Raw genomic sequence first — 19,251 nt, forward strand, 5'->3', positions numbered from 1 at the left:
AGGAAAGTCAACAGAATGCGGGAAAGAAAGAAAGAAAGAAAGAAAGAAAGAAAGAAAGAAAGAAAGAAAGAAAGAAAGAAAGAAAGAAAGAAAGAAAGAAAGAAAGAAAGAAAGAAAGAAAGAAAGAAAGAAAGAAAGAAAGAAAGAAAGAAAGAAAGAAAGAAAGAAAGAAAGAAAGAAAGAAAGAAAGAAAGAAAAATAATACACCAGCAATACTGCATTATATTGGATATTATTTTCTTATGCACCAGGAGAAATAGGAAGGCGGAAAAAAAAAACCTTGGAAATTGAATTTTACGTCTCCCTATTGTAGAGGAAAAGGTTAATGTATTCACACTCCCTACACATCTAATCAGCTCATAAAGTACTTTGCTGGCAGCACGACTGACTCACAAGCTCTGCTCTTTAAAAACACAGCACAGAAGATCTGACACTAGGAGGTAAAAAATACTAATACAAGCAGCTAGAATGTCATAAGTCTATATGTATATGCTCACTCAAGTGTATTTTAAACATTATGTGCAATAACCAAGATTATTAGATAATAACATACAAAATTTTACTTTAACAACTTCAAACTAGTAACATTGTCTTGTGTTATGTTAGTCAGATGTCTTGTGTCATGTTCATTTTTTAAACTTGCATATTTCAAAACAAATTCATACATCCATCTCTAGCATACCTTCTTAAATGCCAATGAAATTACAACGAAGGTAAAGATGAAAAGAATATATATTTTCCACCAGTTACACTGCAAAAGCACAAGACACATACAGAACATGCAAAAAACAATGTAAATGACCTCACCTTCATAAAGATCTAATGTTTCGCCCCTACAAGCGAGTAATGTAGTCCTCCATCATACTAGCATGCATTACAACAGCCCTGTTCTCTCTCTCTACACTCTCTTTCTTTCCCCTTTCTTTCACGCCATCACATGCGCGTGTCTGTTTGTGCTAGTCTGATGATGATGTCGCTGCTCTCCTGATGTCACTTGCCCACCAAGTGGAGAAAGTGAGAGAGAGCATGAATAAGAAACAAACATTATGTTTAACTCGTACGTGCACTGTATAGAGCGTAACAAACATTTATAACAACTGTAACAAGTCGTATTTATGTTCTCACGCATGCTAATTAAAATGAAACATTTTGTTTTTGCAAGCTTTCAAAATGTAGTGATTTTCTCCACCTTTAAAATGAAATTGCTTTTCAGCTGATGTCATCAAGACCTCTTATATTGTAACCTATGCCCTCCAACCATATAGACCTTTCACGAACCAATCGATTCTGATGGATAAGTACCAACCCTACTTTTTTTTTCTCTTTGAATATGCTGTTTTACATTACATTATTTAAGCATAACATGTTGTGAACACAGTTTTACATTGAATTTAAAGAGTGTGCATTTTCAAAACATTTCAATTTAAATAAGAAAAAAGCTCTCGAAATGCAATCATTTTGCAGATGCTAGCCTTACCTCTCCTGAGTGATTTTACTCCATATCTGCTGGAGAATTGCAGACATGCTGTGGTTAAATGCAAAACCTAAGTGGCTGTTTTTATGAGCAATTGTGCTTGTGTTTGATTTAGTACCTGGTCGGGGCCTATTCTGTCTCTCAGGGTGAGTTGCTTGTCAATATTGTCTCTCAGACACTGGACGACCCTCCTCTTCTGCTCGGATGAAAAAGCTTCCAGGCTGAACAGACACTCGGTCCTCTACAAAGACACACAAAGAGAATGTGTTGTGTGTGTATGTAAGAGAAAGAAAATAATTTCATATTACAGTCTTATTCATTTGAGGAAATCGAAGGAATTGGAACATTTTTATAACACAGGGATGCTTTTAAAAGCACGTTCTACCTCCAAAGAAACCTCAGTGTCATGTGCTATTATGCTGGAGTACGGCATATGAGAGATGCAATCATACTCACTCGCACATTCATGTCAGTGTGTGTGTATGTGTGAGGTGTTGTCAGGGAGATGGGCAGATGGCTGGGTCGATGAATGTGTTTGCTCGAGTGAGCAGGCTACGTCTTTCAGGCACGTTTACTCTGGAGAGAAAGAGCAGCTTTAAAGGCTCTAATATGTGACGTAAGCCCCAAGCACATGAGGCCCTCCATTTAACAGCCGCACAACATTTACATCCTGTAAATGTTTACCACAGGTCCATCCTGTTGGATCAACGGTTCGATGGGAAACACATTACATTGTGTGTGATTTGTATTACAGTGCACAGAGTTAAGCATGATGAAGTCTTAAAATGTGCCGTGAGCAGAGATCTGTGCTGAACGAGTGGGTCGGTGGTTAGATGCAGGATCTCACCTCTATCCAGTAGGAGATGTACAGCCGCAGTTTGTCTGCAGGAACTGGAGAGAAGGAGACAGAAGTGTGAATTTCTTCATCCCGAGGCTGTCAGGGTGTTTTTTTTTTTTTTTTGTGGGGGATGTTAACACCCACATGTACCCAGATACATGTATATATTACAAAAATATACACACACACAAAAAAAAATTACAAGAAACCCATATCTGTTCAGATTTTATATATGAAAATGAAACCTATTAAAAATGAATTTTGTTAGTTGTAATAAACTGTAAATAAATACAATTTAAATAGTAAAAAAACAATCTTAAAATGAAAATGAGAAATGTTGCCTTGGCAAATTAAATGAAATAAAATAAGTTCAAGTTGAAGTACTAAAATTACTAAAACTAAACAAAAAAAAGAAATGTTAAATAGAAATATTTATATAGAAAATATAAAAATAAAAGTGAATAAATACTATAATCGTATACAATTAAATGGGCTATATGTACGATTTGTCATGTATTAATCACTTTTTATTGCAAATGTGTGTACAGCTTGTAATGAAACATAAAAAACGAGACCTTCCCCAAATTGCTAGGTTTTCTATGAAAGCCTGTAGACATATTTTATGTGAAGGATTTGGGACATTTTTGTTGGGAAAATCAAAAGGATGTGACATTTATGAGTGCTCCCAAGAGCCTCTCTTCTGTTTAATGACATGAAATGAATGCTTATACAATGTTCAGGATAATGCAGAAAGAGCCGTTCTGTACAGTAATGTCAATGTGTCATGCAAAGAAAAGGGAGAAATACAAACTAAAGTCTCATAAAAACAGAAGCAGAGAGTGCTACACGGGTCTCTTTACATAGCCACTGGTGCTCACTAAATGAACTGGAGGTAAACATCAAATTATGTGGACGAAATACTCCAAGGCACTGACATGGTAAAGTAAACAGCCTTTAATCAGCCTTTATAGTCTCACATTGTCAGATAGTATATAGTCTCAAATAAACTTCATAATCAAACTATCATAACAGTGTAATTTGAATTACCTCATCTGTCTACATGATGCCGGTGAATTGCAGAGTTCATGCAAACATCTTTGCATAGCTATGCTTTTTTAACTGCTGCTTTCTCACCGATGTCATTTTTGCTGTGCGCCTTTACTTATTCATCTAACCGCCACTGTCAGCAGTGTCTGGATGTTCGTTAACAATATATCGCTCCAAAGGTTTTTCCAACTTCTTTTTAACTTTTTGTATCCCCATCTGACCTTCTTTTGCCACTCTCACTCAGCTTAAGACAAAGATAATTCTTTATAATGGAAAACATGAGGCTTAATCTTAATTTAAAATAGAGAGCAGATGTAGAATTACAACGAGAATGAACTCCTTCACTTAAATAACATTAGATAACTTTTTTACTAAGCAAAGAACAAAAAAGACCTTTTTTCATCCTGCCCAATGATATCCTACAAACAATGTTGATATTGGAGGATATGGAAACAAAAATAGTGAATGTAATGTAGGCTATGCAATAAATTATGTGCAAAAAGGTGGTTAAAATCACATTACATTCTAACAAAAATAATGCTTTTGTTTTTAAATTGACTAAAGGCTAAACTAAAAATGAAAATAAAAACAAAAGAACTTAAAACTATTAGCCTGCGTTTGATTACCCCGTTATAATGGTCACTTTCATAAAAATATACTTGTAGGTTTAAAATTCCCCATATGGCATATTTATTGTTTCCAACAACAAATATTTTAGCAATATGTATATTTTAGTCAGAATTATTGCGCTACTATTCTATTGTGCTCCGTCTGTTTGGCGCGCATGCGTGCGGCGTCGCTCATTCACGGAAGCTTGAATATTAGCGGAGATTCAATTGCAGAAGCTCGTCCTCTCCTGACAGTGAAATGGACATATTTGTTTGACTTTCTAACATTTTCAGATGGAGAATATACCTGTGAAATGTAAGTTAAGCACTGAGGAAAGCAACACATCTCAAACGCATTAAACAGCACAAGTATGTATCTGTCAGTCAGCAACAGTATCTGTCAGTAAGCATCTGACAGGGCAAGCTGCTTTAAACTTGTTAACTATATCTTACCAGTTATTTTGAAGCCCTTAATATAAGCTTGTGTCATGTTTAGGACAAATTGTACTATGTACTTTCACTGCGGCAGCTCACACTGCGTCTTCCGCTGTTTTTCAGATGTGCTCGTATCAAACTACTGTATCGATATAAACAGTATTGCCTCATTCCATATCGTTTCAAAAAAATATTTCGATATATCGTACAAACTCGATATACCGCCCAGCCCTAGTTCACTTAATGGCCACCATTGTCGATAATAACAAGGGTTTCTGAATTCTACACTTTAAAAATTTAACATGTGCAGTTGTTGCTTCAAGGAGGTATTTCTACCTGACTCTACCTATAAATTCAAATGTTGTTGTTGTAACCCAATTCAATTAGGTTTATGCAACATAAAACAAAGGAATGCTGTTTTAACTCAATTGAGTTACATTGACCCAATATACAATTTCCAATAAAGCTCAGGATGGACACATTCGACACAATTACTGCACCACACCTATAGAGGGCAGTATAGTTGTGACTCGTGTCAGCTATAGGTCATCTGCTTTGAAGGACAAAGAAGAAGAAAAGGTTCGTGTTTGGCTGCTACTTGCTGATTGGCGAATTTTGCTTCAATGAGAAATTGTGATTTGGGGTTATTATACACATTATGTTAAGTGAAAATCTCACCTGACATTATAAAACAAACATACACTAAAAAAAAAAGATTATTTTTCACCTCTTGTTCAAGTAGTTAAAGTAACACAATTTAACATTTTGTCACAACTTAACTAAATTGTGTTCAATCCACCTAATATATTTTACTTAATTCATTTGTGTTAAAAACTACATGAATATTTTTTTGTTGACATAACTAACTGGATTAGTTATGCGTTTCCCAAAAGCATTGTAAGCCTAAGTAGATCGTAAAGCCTTTGCCATCAATGGTCTCTACGATCAACTTGGCTCACGATGCTTTTGAGAAATGCAGCCCTGGGCAGTGGATCTGTAGTTCCCAGCATGCTTTGTAAGGGACTGCATTAGGAGAGTAAATTTAGGGATTAAGTGATATTTATGTGTTTTTCAGTTACGGGAATGATGTTATAGTTTATGTTAATGTTTAATATTCAGTTATGTATGTATATATATTGTGTATAATGATAAATGGCACTGCTTGTTTGAAGATTCATTTAAAAATTAGGTTGGACCAACATAAAAAAATATTGGTGTGACTAATGTCATGAAGTTAAAAATACTAGTGTAAATTAATTTGACCTAAACTAAATTGTGTTAACCCAACTAAACTCATTTATTTTGAATGAACTAAATTATGTGTAAAAATGTATATGAATACATGTAATTCTGTAATGAATAACTTTTTTGAGTGTTTTTACATCAAGGTGGAAAAGGATTTTCATCATATAAAACAAAAAAGATGATATCAAACTTATTAAGTAATTTTACCTTGCTGGCGAAATTAGGTTATCTACTGACAGTTATGCTTCAGTAAAACCTTGTTTTTGTTTTTTTTTCAGGTTGGTTGAGTTCATTTAAAATCAGTAATCTTAAATTATGTATTTAATTTCAACAAAACCAGTTATTGTAGATGCTACCACATGAAGTACATTTTCTAAGTAGAACTGACCACAAAAAAAAATCACCTATAATACTAAAATTACACTGATATATTATAACACTAAATATATATATTTCCTGGGTAAGGGTGGGGTCAACTAAAATGAGATTGGCCTATTCTGGTCCTGTTCTGGAAAATAACTGGTCATGGGAAGCCAAACTTTATTCAAATTTGAATTATTCCAACTACATTTGTATAAACATACATACTGAAAGTATATAATTTTCATATCTAAATGTATCTGTATGCCTTGAATACACATTGTACATATTGACTTATTAATACCGTGATATTAATTTGGTCCCTCTCTTAAATTTTTTGCCTGTCTGTTCCCATATCCAAAAGGACAAAGGTCAGCATACTGATGGCTATTTCAGAACCAAGATGTCAAATAAAGGTTGAAGATAGAAATGCCCTCTGTGCCACATGCTGCCGTATTTCTGTTCTCAGGAAGGTAAAGAATACACTGTCCCGCCCACCCTGCCTATAATGGGCTATACCGGAGACATAGCCATTGTTCCAAGCAGACACATAGAGAGAGGAGAGCTGTGTTCTCATCACACACACATACTCATTCCCACAGTCTTGACGCCTCCTTCCTGACTATCGCTACTAACACACAGTCACAAATAAAACTGGGTGGACCTCCTTAACATCCCCTGTACTCTACTCTAAACAATCAACCCGGAGATATTATATACAGATAGACTGAATGATTGAGACAGACAGACAGACAGTCAGAGAGATGGATAGACAAACAGACAGAGAGATAGATAGACAGACATCAGAGAGATAGAGACAGACAGGCAGTCAGAGAGATGGATAGACAGACAGACAGACATCAGAGAGATGGAGACAGACAGACAGACAGACAGACAGACAGTCAGTCAGAGAGACAGAGAGATAGACTGACATCAGAGAGAGACAGACAGTCAGATAGATGAATAGACAAACAGACAGATGGCGAGAGACAGACAGAGAGACAGACAGACATCAGAGAGACGGCGATGGATAGACAGACAGAGAGACAGATGGACGGACAGACAGACAGACAGACAGACAGACAGACAGACAGTCAGTCAGTCAGACAGACAGACAGACAGACAGACAGACAGACAGACAGACAGACAGATAGATAGATAGATAGATAGACAGATAGATAGATAGATCTTATTATTTATTATTTTTATTATTAAACAATTTATAGCTTTTATAGAGTGGTATTTTAGTAATGATATAATTAAAAGTCTAATAAATAATTTTTAGTATTTAGAAAATGTACAGAAAAATATAAACATAAAATATATGATGCACATACTGTAAATATGTAGATTTTTTTGTGGTGGGGCCATTGATTCAGAAATTAAAAATCAAGTAAAAATCTGAACTTCTTCAAAAAAATCCTTACTTATTTATAATCCTTATTTATCTTCGCCACAGAGTTAAGTGAGAATTGTAGTGCATACCGTCCTGCAGCTGTATCTGATGGAGGTAGAGTGGACTCTGTAGTACATTACAGCGGCCTGGTTCATCTTCCCTGGTCAACAGCATCAGGTCTGTGTAGATGAACACTGTAGCCTATAGGGGGCGATACAGACAACAGTGAGTTACACCGCACTGAAACATCCCCATCTGACCTTCTTTTGCCACTCTCACTCAGCTTAAGACAAAGATAATTCTTTATAATGGAAAACATGAGGCTCAATCTTAATTTAAAATAGAGAGCAGATGTAGAATTACAACCAGAATGAACTCCTTCACCTAAATAACATTAGATAACTACAACACTCGTTAAACTTACAGTGAATCAAGTAAAGTCAAGTTAAGGTTATTAGGAAAGGGAAAAGCTCTGATTCCCACACAGAAAGCAGCAGGCTGGTTGCACTGCGTTGCCTCTCATGGTGCCCACTGCCCAGCCTTGGATTTCGGCCAGCTTAATAAGAGCAGCTGAACTAAATCACAGTCAAATACACACACTCTCGTTCTAGGACACTGGAGGAATGTGTTTAGTGATGTACAGCTCATCCTTCTTAAACACTCTGATCTTTAGAAACTCTTGACTGCATTACTCAAACAGGTCTTTCGGCAAAATTGAGGTCAGCCTGCATGCAGACGGGGGCCTGCGAGCGAGCACAAAGGATGTGACAGACACTCAAAGGCAATTGCTATAGATACAAAGTCGGTTTTGGAGGCCATTGTGGCACTCTGAGATTTATCTTTCCACAATATTGCTCATGCTGAGGAAGCCGAGGTCATGTTATTCACAAACTGCAGGTTTCTTTTAAAGCAGCAGCAGAAAGAAATCTGGGATCAAGGTATCTGCTTCCACATTATGTGGAGCACATATTTTGTGTCAGGCATTACTGTCAACGAGACAAATATTCCTGTAGTTCCCAAACGATCTTTAGTGAAATGGATCTAATTTAAAAGGTAGTGTTTCGTCTAGCTTGAGAAAATATTGGGGTCTCTGGACTAGCATGCTTTTAGAGAGGTATCATGAGAACAAGCTCAAATCTGACCAAGCAAAATAGTCAATTCTCCTGAAACGGGACACCAGATCTAGGTCACCTTCAGAGCTCACAAGCAAGACATTACAAGAATCGTTTCTGCATATTTTATTCAAGACAACGTTTTAGACAGCATATCTCAAGCTAGATTTCTGAAACCTGATCAGGGTCTTGCTTAAAAGGATATGAAAGTCATTAATTGTTAAACTAAATGCAAAAATGTTTTGAACATGGCAATGGTCTGATATTTTCACCAGATATAAAACATTAAATGTCTCCCTCATACAAAGCCATCACATAGCATAATGGAAGGCATTATATGGTACTTTTTCAACATTTTTACCTCATTCACTTTTAATATATGGAAAAGAGCAAGAAAAGTTATGTTTTTATGTTCCACAGTAGACAGAAAACCATTTTACAGACAGTGACAGAATTTTACTTTTTGAAAAAACTAGCCTATTCCTTTTAATATCTCAATTGTTTCTCCAACAGAGCAATGGCATTAAATGGAGAGCAAATGCAAACTTGTGCTTGCTTCACACGTTTTACATAGAAAAATAACTTATTTTATTTTATTTTAAAAGAGATCTCATCAATCTCACAAATTGTGCTCAGATTTGCCAGTCTGCAATTAAATGTCATATTATTTTTACGGCTCTACACTCATAGAGTATTTGTGTAGTTATAAATGAATTTGTTAGATAGTTCACCCAAGAATGTCAATAACTAAACAGTTGATGGTAGCCACTGGCATATAGTTCCATTATAGTATTTTTTTTCCATACTATGGAAGTCAATGGGACCCATCAACTGTTTGGTTATCCATATTCTTCAAAATGTCTTCTTTTGTGTTCAGCAGAAGAAAGACATGCATACAGGTTTGGAGCAACTTCAGGGAGAGTAAATTATGAAAGAATTTTATTTTTTTTAGGGGTGAACTATCCCTTTAAGTCCCTTAATTCATAAAAGAGCAACCACTGAGCAACACATTTTCCTTTGGGGAGAGTGACAGTTAATGGCATTACCTTAAGAGCTACGTGTTTACTGTCATGAAGGATCATTTCTTCAGATAAAATCAGGACTCTCTCAGGGCTGCACAGGTCCAGTGGCTGAAATGCAATTAAACACTCATTAAAGCCTCAATATTTGCATCATGTAAGTCATGTCATTTGCACAAGGGTACATGTTAGTACAAAACATCCCAGGCCCTGTCTAAATGTAACCCTAAGCCCCTGTGATCTTCTTCCGAGTCCACACTTTCATGACAGAATGCCGCTTTCTTCAAAATATCTTCTTCTGAGTTCAGCTGAGGAATTAACTTCATACAGGTTTGGAACAACTTGAGGGTGAGTAAATGAGGTTACACTTTATTTTAAGGTGTCAGTAGGCGTGTTTCCATTACAGATTTGCGCAAAACTTTTGCGATTTTTTTCTAAATGTTGACAAAAAACTATTGCGAAATGACGCCGTTTCCATTAACCGATGTTATGCGACTAAAACTTAATTTTTTCCTCTCGCGATTAGAAAAATCATTCCAAAAACCATGGGAATGGACGTTGGTAGGTTTATGTATTATATCCCAGCCACTGCACTAGCCATTATTATTAATCGAAGAAGATGTATGTGTGTTTTCCAAGCATTAATGGTAAGGAACGACCCTTATCATACTTGTGAGCAGCACATATGAGGTGTTTCTGGATGTTTCTCCCTCATATCTGCTTCGAGGTCTTGATTGTGGCATTTATTTGAGGTTTAGAATCCATTATTCCTATAATTCTTTTGTCTTATATGAATTTAATAAAGAACTCTGTCTCGTATTCTGTCCAAACATACCACGTCATCTACGTCAGGTGACCAGTAAATGCGCAAAAACTGTTTCCAATGCAGTTTTGCAAAATATTTCTTTTTCGAATTGCCAGAAAAACCACCTCATGTGAGCGTAAAATCTTTTTTGCGATAAATGGGAGTTTTTGCGAAATTGGTGTGTTTCCATTAGGCGTATTTTCAATTCGAAATTTCAATTTGCGCAATTTGAAGGGTAATGGAAACACGGCTATTGTTACACTGTACTTATACGCATTTATGTACTGAGTAATATTAAGTAACTGCATGTACTTACTATAGGGTTAGGATTAGGGTTTGGTTTAGGGTTAGTTGCATGTAATAATGCATAATTTATAGTTTTTATTATAGTAACTACATGTAACATTTGTAACAATGACACTGTAAAATAAAGTGTTACCATAAATGATTACAGAATTTTCATTTTTGGATGAACTATGCCTTTAAGTCAGCCAATATATGGTTGCAGGTATCTGACCCTGACATATACTCCAACTAAAACTATTACTATTTAGTACTAGTTTGTACTATTCAAACGCACATAACTATAGAACCAATTCTTAATGCGCATGTGAACGCCATCAGCGTTTATCACAGGTTCGCGTTTAAAGTCTGTGTAGAGAGAACGGTGTCGTCTTAGCGGCCCCTAATTTAATAACAAACAATTGTTGCGACGGAAGTGAGTCAATCAAAACTAACTTTAGCTGGAAAATAACTTCATTAAAGAACCGCTATAAAGCCAAAACAATCTCTGTTACCTTAAATTATACGTTTATCTCTGTAAAGCTGCTTTGAAACAATCTACATTGTTAAAAGCGCTATATAAATGACAATGACTTGACTTGACTAAAACTATTTTATGCAATATGTTCATGACCTCATATTAATTGAGAAAATACATGCAATATGCAGAAATTCATACCTCACACGTATAAAAAAAAATACTCTTACTTAAACATTCAGATTTTAACTTATGACTGATTCATTGTTTATGAACAAATTCTCTTTGTCTACCCAAAATCTGTCAACTACCCATTTCAATTAATGAGCCATTGTTCACTATTGGTAAGATACATTTATTTAGTAGCATACACTCCTTAATGTAAACTGCTGACCTTTTAACTCTGCACTAAATTAAATATAACATAGATTAAATAAAATAAACCATAGATAAGGATTGCATAAAAAACTGGGAAAAATAAATAGATACTGAACGTACCTGAACAAAAACAGGGAAGATGAGAATCTTAGGGGCCAGACTGACATATGTGCCATAGTTGGAGTGAGGCAGGTGGGACTGGACGATGGTGCAGTTCTGGTAGTTGGCAAAGCTCTGTCTGTAGGATGAGGGAGGCATTGTTGTGGTCTTACTGCTCATAGACCTGCACAAGGTGGCTTGTGCGTGCAGTCCGCCATCCTGCAGGTAGTCAGGGCTCTGCTGCAGTCCTCTGCTAGTCTGATAGATTCTTCCTATGAGAAGAAATAGAAAGAAATATCATTAAACACTCACAAAAAGTACCAAAATGTAAGTTTTCAAAATGTACAACATTATCAATGCCTTTACTATCAATGTCCTTAATTATTATTAATTTGTATCAATTCATATTAACTAAAAAATGTATATTAATGATAAAATAAGAAAATCTTACAGCCCCCAAACTATGAATATGTATGATTATGAATATGTTAATCATTCTCTGCCATGGTATGTCAATATGCCTGACGGTATTGCCATCTGTCCTAACGGCTCGTAATGACTGTGCTTGTACACTTTTTATGCTTCTTTCTAAAAGAGCATATGCAGCAATTTCACATTTCAAACTGATCTGAGACCAGATCACCAAATCTTAACCTAAACATGTAAAACACAAACAGAAAAGCTTCTCATGGGCTGTCTTACCTAGAGTTCCCAGTGTGCCATTGGAGTCAGAGTACACTGGCTGCAATATCTGCAACATAAAACATTTACAAAAGAGACATATTAACCCAGCCATCAGTCGGAATGAATAAGAATGCACATGCTTTCAGATTCCAACCTGGTTTCCAGGGCTGACAGGGGAGAGGATGATGTAGTTGTCGCCGTTTGATGATGTCACACGGGTACCTTTGAGGGTCTGGGTGCGTGTTTTGTAGTCATTTTCTTCTCGTTTGCCAGTCCAAGACCACAATGACTCCCCTACTCCGTTTCCTGCGTTATCAGGGCCACTTCCTTTTTTACGACGACCCTGTTTGTGATTGTTGGGTCGAGAGAGTAAAGGTGGGGTTTTGCTTTGTGTCTTTGCAGTTGAAGATTGACAATCAAATCCGGAGGGTTTGTAGGAAGGTCTGTGGATAAGCCCCTCGTAGTAAGGCTTCATAATAGGCACTGTCCTCCATACCACCACTGTGATCTCATTTCGACAATTCCTTCAGGAAGAAAGATAATTTTAACAATAACGCATAAATGGATTTAAAAAGAACCATTAAAGAGATGAAAATTCTAATCATAATTTATTCACCCATATGTCATTCCAAACCTGTTTGTTTTTCTTTCTTCTGTGGAACATAGAAGAAGATATTTTAAAGAATGGTAGTAACCAAACAATTTCGGTTCCCATTGCATTTATTTAATTATTTTTTGTCCTTACAATGGAAGTCAATGGGAACTGAAACTGTTCAGTTACCAACATTCTTCAAAATATCTTCTTTTGTGTTTCACTGAAGAAAGAAAGTCATAGATTTTTGTAATGACATGAGGGTATGTAAATGATGACGGAATTTTCTAACTTAACCTTTAATTCCACTAAGCCCTTTACCTCATTAAACTATTACCATTAAAGAATCAGAAGTGAAATTGTTGTGAAACATATGACTACAAAATGATCACCAAAAACATCCCTACGCACCTGATGGCATGAGCCAGGTCCACACACTTCCAGTGTTCAACCGGCTGGCCGTTCAGCTGCAATACTGTGTCCAGCTGCTGTAAGCCTGCCTGGTGAGCTGGACCACCTAAACAAAATAGACAAAGACACTCAAGATCATAAATCACAGTTAAATAAAGTATGCCCATTATTTATTTATTTTACAAATGACATCTTGTCAATGTCTTTTTTCTCCTAGAAAGCCATTAGATAAAATGCAGAGCAAATGGAGAATAAATAAAAAATAACAAAATAACACTATTCTGAGATTTACCAAAATACCAAAGTATGCAATTCATCAGTCAGATATTTCATTACGAATTCAAACATTTCTAATTAAATTCCACAAAGATGTCCCATTTGTTTCTATTTTATTTGTCTTTTTAAATTAGAAATGTACCATTTACTGTCAGAAAGGAAAGTGTACCTTTAGAGGTACTAGAGCTAGTCACTGGGGTAGTACCATTAAAGGGACGACTTTCTTATGTATCTAACCCTTAAAGGTGCATTGTACCTTAGAGTAGGGTTATGTACCCTTAAGGTACTGATATGCATCTTTTTTCTGAGAGTGTGGCAATACCATGATATTTAAGAACCTTGATTAGCACTATGTTCTATGATTACTTCTCATTAGGAATTTAAAGAGGTACATCTGAGACAAAGTTGATACTCAAATGAAACAACTAAGAATGAGCAACTTTTGAGCAATACAATATCACTCTGGGTACAATTTTTTATAATAATTTAAAGCTAATTATGAGGAAAATTTGAAAAATTATATTGATATATCTTGAGTGTTTAAAATTACCTGGATCAACAGCCTGGACCCGTACAGGTGAGTCAGAGCAGATGGTGAAGCCAAAACCATCTTTTCCTCTCAAAATGGTCACCTGTGAAAGAGAACATACATTTAGAATACTTTTTTTTTTTTTTTTTTTTCCAGAAGTAAAGACATTTATAATTTACAAAAGATTTCTATTTCAAATAAATGCTGCGCTTTTGAACTTTCTACTAATCCTGTCATCAAATAATCCTGAAAAAAATATCATGGTTTCCACTAAAATGTTAAGGTAAGGTAATGTTAATGTTTTCAACATTGATAATAATAATAATAATAATAATAATAATAATAACAATAATCAATAAAACAGTTGTAAAACAATAAAAAAATCTTGAGCACTAAACACTGAACAGCTTTGGAATCAATTACATTAACACAAGAAAAAAACAGGAGCCATGAATGAAAAGTTGGGGTTGACTTTCAAATTCAATTAAATAAAAGTCATTAATATATAGCATTCCTGAAAAGAAAAAAAAAACACCCCGAGTGATAAGTCTTTTAAACAGACTGAAATGAAAGTTACCTCAACCTTTACAGAACATTCAGGAAGACAAACTATCCACAGTACGAGTACAGTGCAAGGCCCCACAGTAGCCGGGTCAGAGAGTGTGTCTGAGTGTGTGTGTGTGTGTGTGTGTGTGTGTGTGTGTGTGTGTGTGTGTGTGTGTGTGTGTGTGTGTGTGTGTGTGTGTGTGTGTGTGTGTGTGTGTGTGTGTGTGTGTGTGTGTGTGTGCTAGAAACAAACATCCCCCCGGAGTGCCACTGTACCCCAGAAGCACGAAGACTGAAATGCCACAGCACCAAAGAGTCAGGGATATTAAAAACTACAAGCTGAGAAATTAGTCAGGGTTGCTGGGTGATCAGGAGGCTTTTCTTTTTCCCTGGCAAGAAAAGGAAACGACGGGGGTAGAAAACTGCCATGGCACTGACAAACAGCAGAGACAGAATATTTGGACAGTAGAAGTTCAAAATGTCAACAGAACCTGGAGCCAAACTAAATAGGAAATGTTGAAGGGGAGGGGGGGCGTCTCACATTTAACATGACATTGACCGCACAACAACAAAGAGGCTTGTTTTGGGAGGGAGAGAGAATAAAAAGAGAAAAAGTGATGACAGCTTTAGTACTTTCTCTGCCGTTCCTCTTTTCTCCTCTGGGTCGACGTGGTCGCCCTCGTTATAAGCCCCATTAATTGCTGTGATGAAATAATTATCCACATCAAACTCCACTGAAACAGTTTTCCCTTTTCCACTGTTCCTGTTTGTTGGAACACTCACCTGTGTGATCAGTGTAGTCAAAGTATTGGCAGTACTGAATGAAGACTAGCTCTTGTTATGAGAATAATCATGCTTTACACCATAATCCAGTTTAAAATGATGAGCAGAAATGTTCTGTCCATCATTAAATGGAGTTTTAAGCAAAAGTTCAAGAGGGTGAGCCGATAACCTGATTTCATGAGGTTGTGTCCCAGTTTCCTAACAATTCACACACACAAAAAAGTAAATATGTCCTGGTTTAGGCTGGTAAGCTCACTAACTAAGTACCCTCAATGTTCTAGCTACCATCTTTGGTACTGTTTGCGGTTTTCAATAAGGAAAGCTGTTTGTCCATTAAAATTGATTTGCTGATATCTTCATCTTCATAAAGTCATGCAATTTATTCGGTTAATATTATATTATCAATTACATTTTTATGGGTTTATGATATTTATGGTTTCAGGATTTATGATTCTAATGCTAAATTTATTAATGCCTTTAAAAGTACATGTAGGCTAAATGTCAAAATTAACAAATAACTGTTATTTATTACAATAAAACATTATTATATTATATTATTATTTTATATTATATTATTACACGGCTCTGTGGAATACTTCATTCTGATTGGTCAATCGCGCCATCCAGCGGTATATTATTCCCCAATAACAACCGCTGAAAACAGATAACAGAGGCTCATCAAGGTTAATGGAGTCAGCAGTGCTATACGCTTGCTAGGAAAGTTTTTTCCATATGTAAGTTTTGCGTTTGGTGAGCTAATAATAATTCAAACTCAGTCAAATCAATATTTTGTGTAGAGTTATTCAATTATGTCATCGAGTATTGTGGACTTGCTCTCTCTTGTTTCAAGTCAAGTCAAGTCAAGTCATCTTCATTTATATAGCGCTTTTAACAATGTAGATTGTTCCAAAGCAGCTTTACATTGATAATAGGAAAATAAAGTAACAGAGATTGTTTTGGCTTTATAGCAGCTCTAGAATAAAGTTATTGTCCAGCTAAAGTTAGTTTTGATGTATTCACTTCCGTCGCAACGATCATTAGTTATTAACTTAGGGGCCGCTAACACGACACCGTTTTAACAGAAAACTCTTAAGTTCTTTCTGCGCAAACTTTTTGGCGTGTAGTCCTTCCCTACAAACCAACCCTCAACAAACTACTTGTCTGGCCTTAAAATTTATAATACAGAATTTGTATCACTTCTTCGTAGCCACGCGAACCGGAATTATCCCGACAACGCTTTATCTGTAGAGAGGTAAAGGGGGAGGAGAGGCCTTCACAGGGGAGAGGTTGTTATCGCAGAATAAACCCCTGCAAGGAGTTTCATACAAACGCAGCGGCTTGCCATTTTGCGACGATTGACAATTGAACTTGCCGCGCTAGCAATTGCTCTCCGCGGAAGCTTTGCATTTAAAGAGCTAATAAAAAATATAGACTCAAATCAATATTTTGTGTCTAATTATTTACTTACGGGGCAAGTAGCCGTGTAATAAGTGGAATAAGGTACATCCAGACGGGGGCCTCATCACCCTGTCAGGGGTTTATTCTGAGATAACAACCGGCTGGATGTACATTTTCCCTTACTTATATCATATTATTATGGTTTTGTGACTTATAGATGTATGATCATTTTGAGTTAAACAATTTATAAATACATTTGTTATTATTTATTTTTATGTTCTTTGCATTTGGTTCATTCAAAAGAAGACTGAATAAAACAGGACAAAGGTGACTAAGAAGATGGTTAAAACATGCTAACAGTGTTATAATGCATCAACTAATCTATCAGGCACTTTTTTCTCATTTCAGTTAAATAAACATTTTGTCCCATTGTTTTTCCTATCATTATTACAGGCCAGCATGGATGGCACCTCCAACAAAATCACATAGACACCCTCCACCCCTCGACTTAAAAATCCGGTCACTCTATTCATCAAGTCCTGTCAATCACAGCACAAAGATATATAAGTGGCTGCTTACCTCACTCATGTGACTACTCATCCGGCATCCCTCCTAACCTTATATTTCTAATATTTCTACCATATATTGATTTCATTGATTAAGTTGTCCGTCCCAGCTGAGCTTGTGCATGAGCGTTTCCATTACGCACAGCAAACCAAATCTGTTTAACCTCATCATTCTCAAGGATCAACCCATATAAAATAACGGAAAGGTTTGAACTCTTACTACTACTATAGCTGACGCTTTTATCCAAAGCCACTTACAGCGCCAATCTGGAGAAACCTGGGGTTAAGTGCCTTGCCCGGCGGTGAACGCTCATTGCGAAGTTCAAGCCTTTAACCATCCCAGATCTTTAAACTTATGCTAAACCACCACACTCTGAACTCAAACATTAAAAAAATAAAATTACGCAACGCATCTATCCGAGACCAAACATGCCATAACGGTTCAATACCAGTAACAATAACAATACAACCAAAGTAGAAAAACAAAAGAACAAACCTGTGGCAAGTTTCGTTCGATGCAGAGCCGGCATAACCCGTGGATTGTATGCATCGCTCACCACATATACGTCCACTTACATCTACGGCGCTCTTTTCTGTGACTTAAATAAAAGTAAAGTCACACAGGTGATGCTGCTTCCCTTCGCTGTCGCTCTAGTGCGGCTATGCATGCCCACTCATGGGAACTGCTCTGAGCAGAAGAATGACAGGAAACCACCTTCCACCCCCCCAGTCAGTGGCCAGGCAGTATGTCTGCACTCGATAAGCCAACATGTTTCCTGAGTAGCTCTCAACAGTAGTGGCTGAACTCACTCTCTCTGCGCAATGAGATGGAGCTCACTCAGATAGGCTTGATTTAGTGTAAACACAAACATGCATTATGAGCCAGAAACATTAAAGTGCGCACAATGTTTGTTTATTGAGAAGCTGGACAAGCATACAGACACAGACGTGGAGGACGTCCAACCCTTGCACAACACCTAGATTCACGAAAACAGTGTTGAAATTTCCGAAATGCATTATTTCGATATACACTCAAGCAGGTTCTGTGCAAAATCAACACAATCGTTTCACCAAATCACCATAATCCATAGTTTGTTTATCTCTTACATCACCCTATAACTGATGTTCCAGATAAAACCAGTTAACGCTAATAAGAAATCCCTGGAAGGTCAAAAGTGAAATCTGAAAAATGGATTTTCGGGAAGAGAGGAAGGAAGTGGAAGAATGATTAGCTGAATATTTGACCGGCCTCCACATAAAAATGCAGGGAACCAGCAAGAGTGTCAGTGGAGCGGGAATCAAACAGGGATAAATCATAAACACTGTGCGGGATTGGGCTTCCTATTGCAGCCACTTTGTTGGCTTTTCCCGTTTCCCAGCTTTGTCTGAGGAGAACAGAGCAGAGGAGAATAGTCCTGGGAAAAGTTGCTCGCTGAAGTGGATGGGAGGGTTTAATGAGCAAGTATGTGTGTGTCACACATATCCAAAAGTACATCCATACACCTCCTCATATTTCTACTGTCTGTCACATTAGAGCGCACCACAGAGAAACATGTATTTTCAAGCTGATGGAGTAACATTTCTGATGGCTAAAAAACTCTTCTGACTGCATGCAGCATCATTAGTTCTTTCAGTTGTTGTTAGCTTAGCATAAGTCTTCAATGATAGTTTCTAACACAAAGCTATTTACTCCAAACAAACCAGCAATAGCAGAGGAATTGTGTTTAAAAACCAGTATTGTTAACTAAAAATAAAAAATAAAGCTTGAAAATATATAATATATATATATAAATGAAAATTTGAAATCTTGATAAAAAATAAGTTGAAGTGCTAAAATGAATAAATAGAAATAAATAAAAAAAACGAATTAAAATGGCAAATGCACATAAA

At 36.4% G+C, this 19,251-nt stretch overlaps 1 protein-coding gene across 1 annotated transcript in view; it reads right to left on the minus strand.

Annotated features, from left to right (window-relative positions):
* Positions 1 to 19,251, minus strand: part of rgs3b (regulator of G protein signaling 3b) — a 50,017-nt gene that overhangs the window by 13,161 nt on the left and 17,605 nt on the right. Inside the window, exons 11-19 of the mRNA XM_081366265.1 lie at positions 14,090 to 14,171; positions 13,264 to 13,369; positions 12,415 to 12,784; positions 12,279 to 12,327; positions 11,598 to 11,848; positions 9,562 to 9,645; positions 7,493 to 7,604; positions 2,322 to 2,365; positions 1,593 to 1,715 (exon numbers count right to left, since the gene is read on the minus strand). Of these exons, the coding sequence (XP_081222391.1) occupies positions 1,593 to 1,715; positions 2,322 to 2,365; positions 7,493 to 7,604; positions 9,562 to 9,645; positions 11,598 to 11,848; positions 12,279 to 12,327; positions 12,415 to 12,784; positions 13,264 to 13,369; positions 14,090 to 14,171 (1,221 nt within the window). The remainder of the gene's footprint in view (positions 1 to 1,592; positions 1,716 to 2,321; positions 2,366 to 7,492; positions 7,605 to 9,561; positions 9,646 to 11,597; positions 11,849 to 12,278; positions 12,328 to 12,414; positions 12,785 to 13,263; positions 13,370 to 14,089; positions 14,172 to 19,251) is intronic.

The sequence above is a fragment of the Scardinius erythrophthalmus genome (assembly GCF_964197995.2).
Source record: "Scardinius erythrophthalmus genome assembly, chromosome: 5".
Classification (NCBI taxonomy): Eukaryota; Metazoa; Chordata; class Actinopteri; order Cypriniformes; family Leuciscidae; genus Scardinius; species Scardinius erythrophthalmus.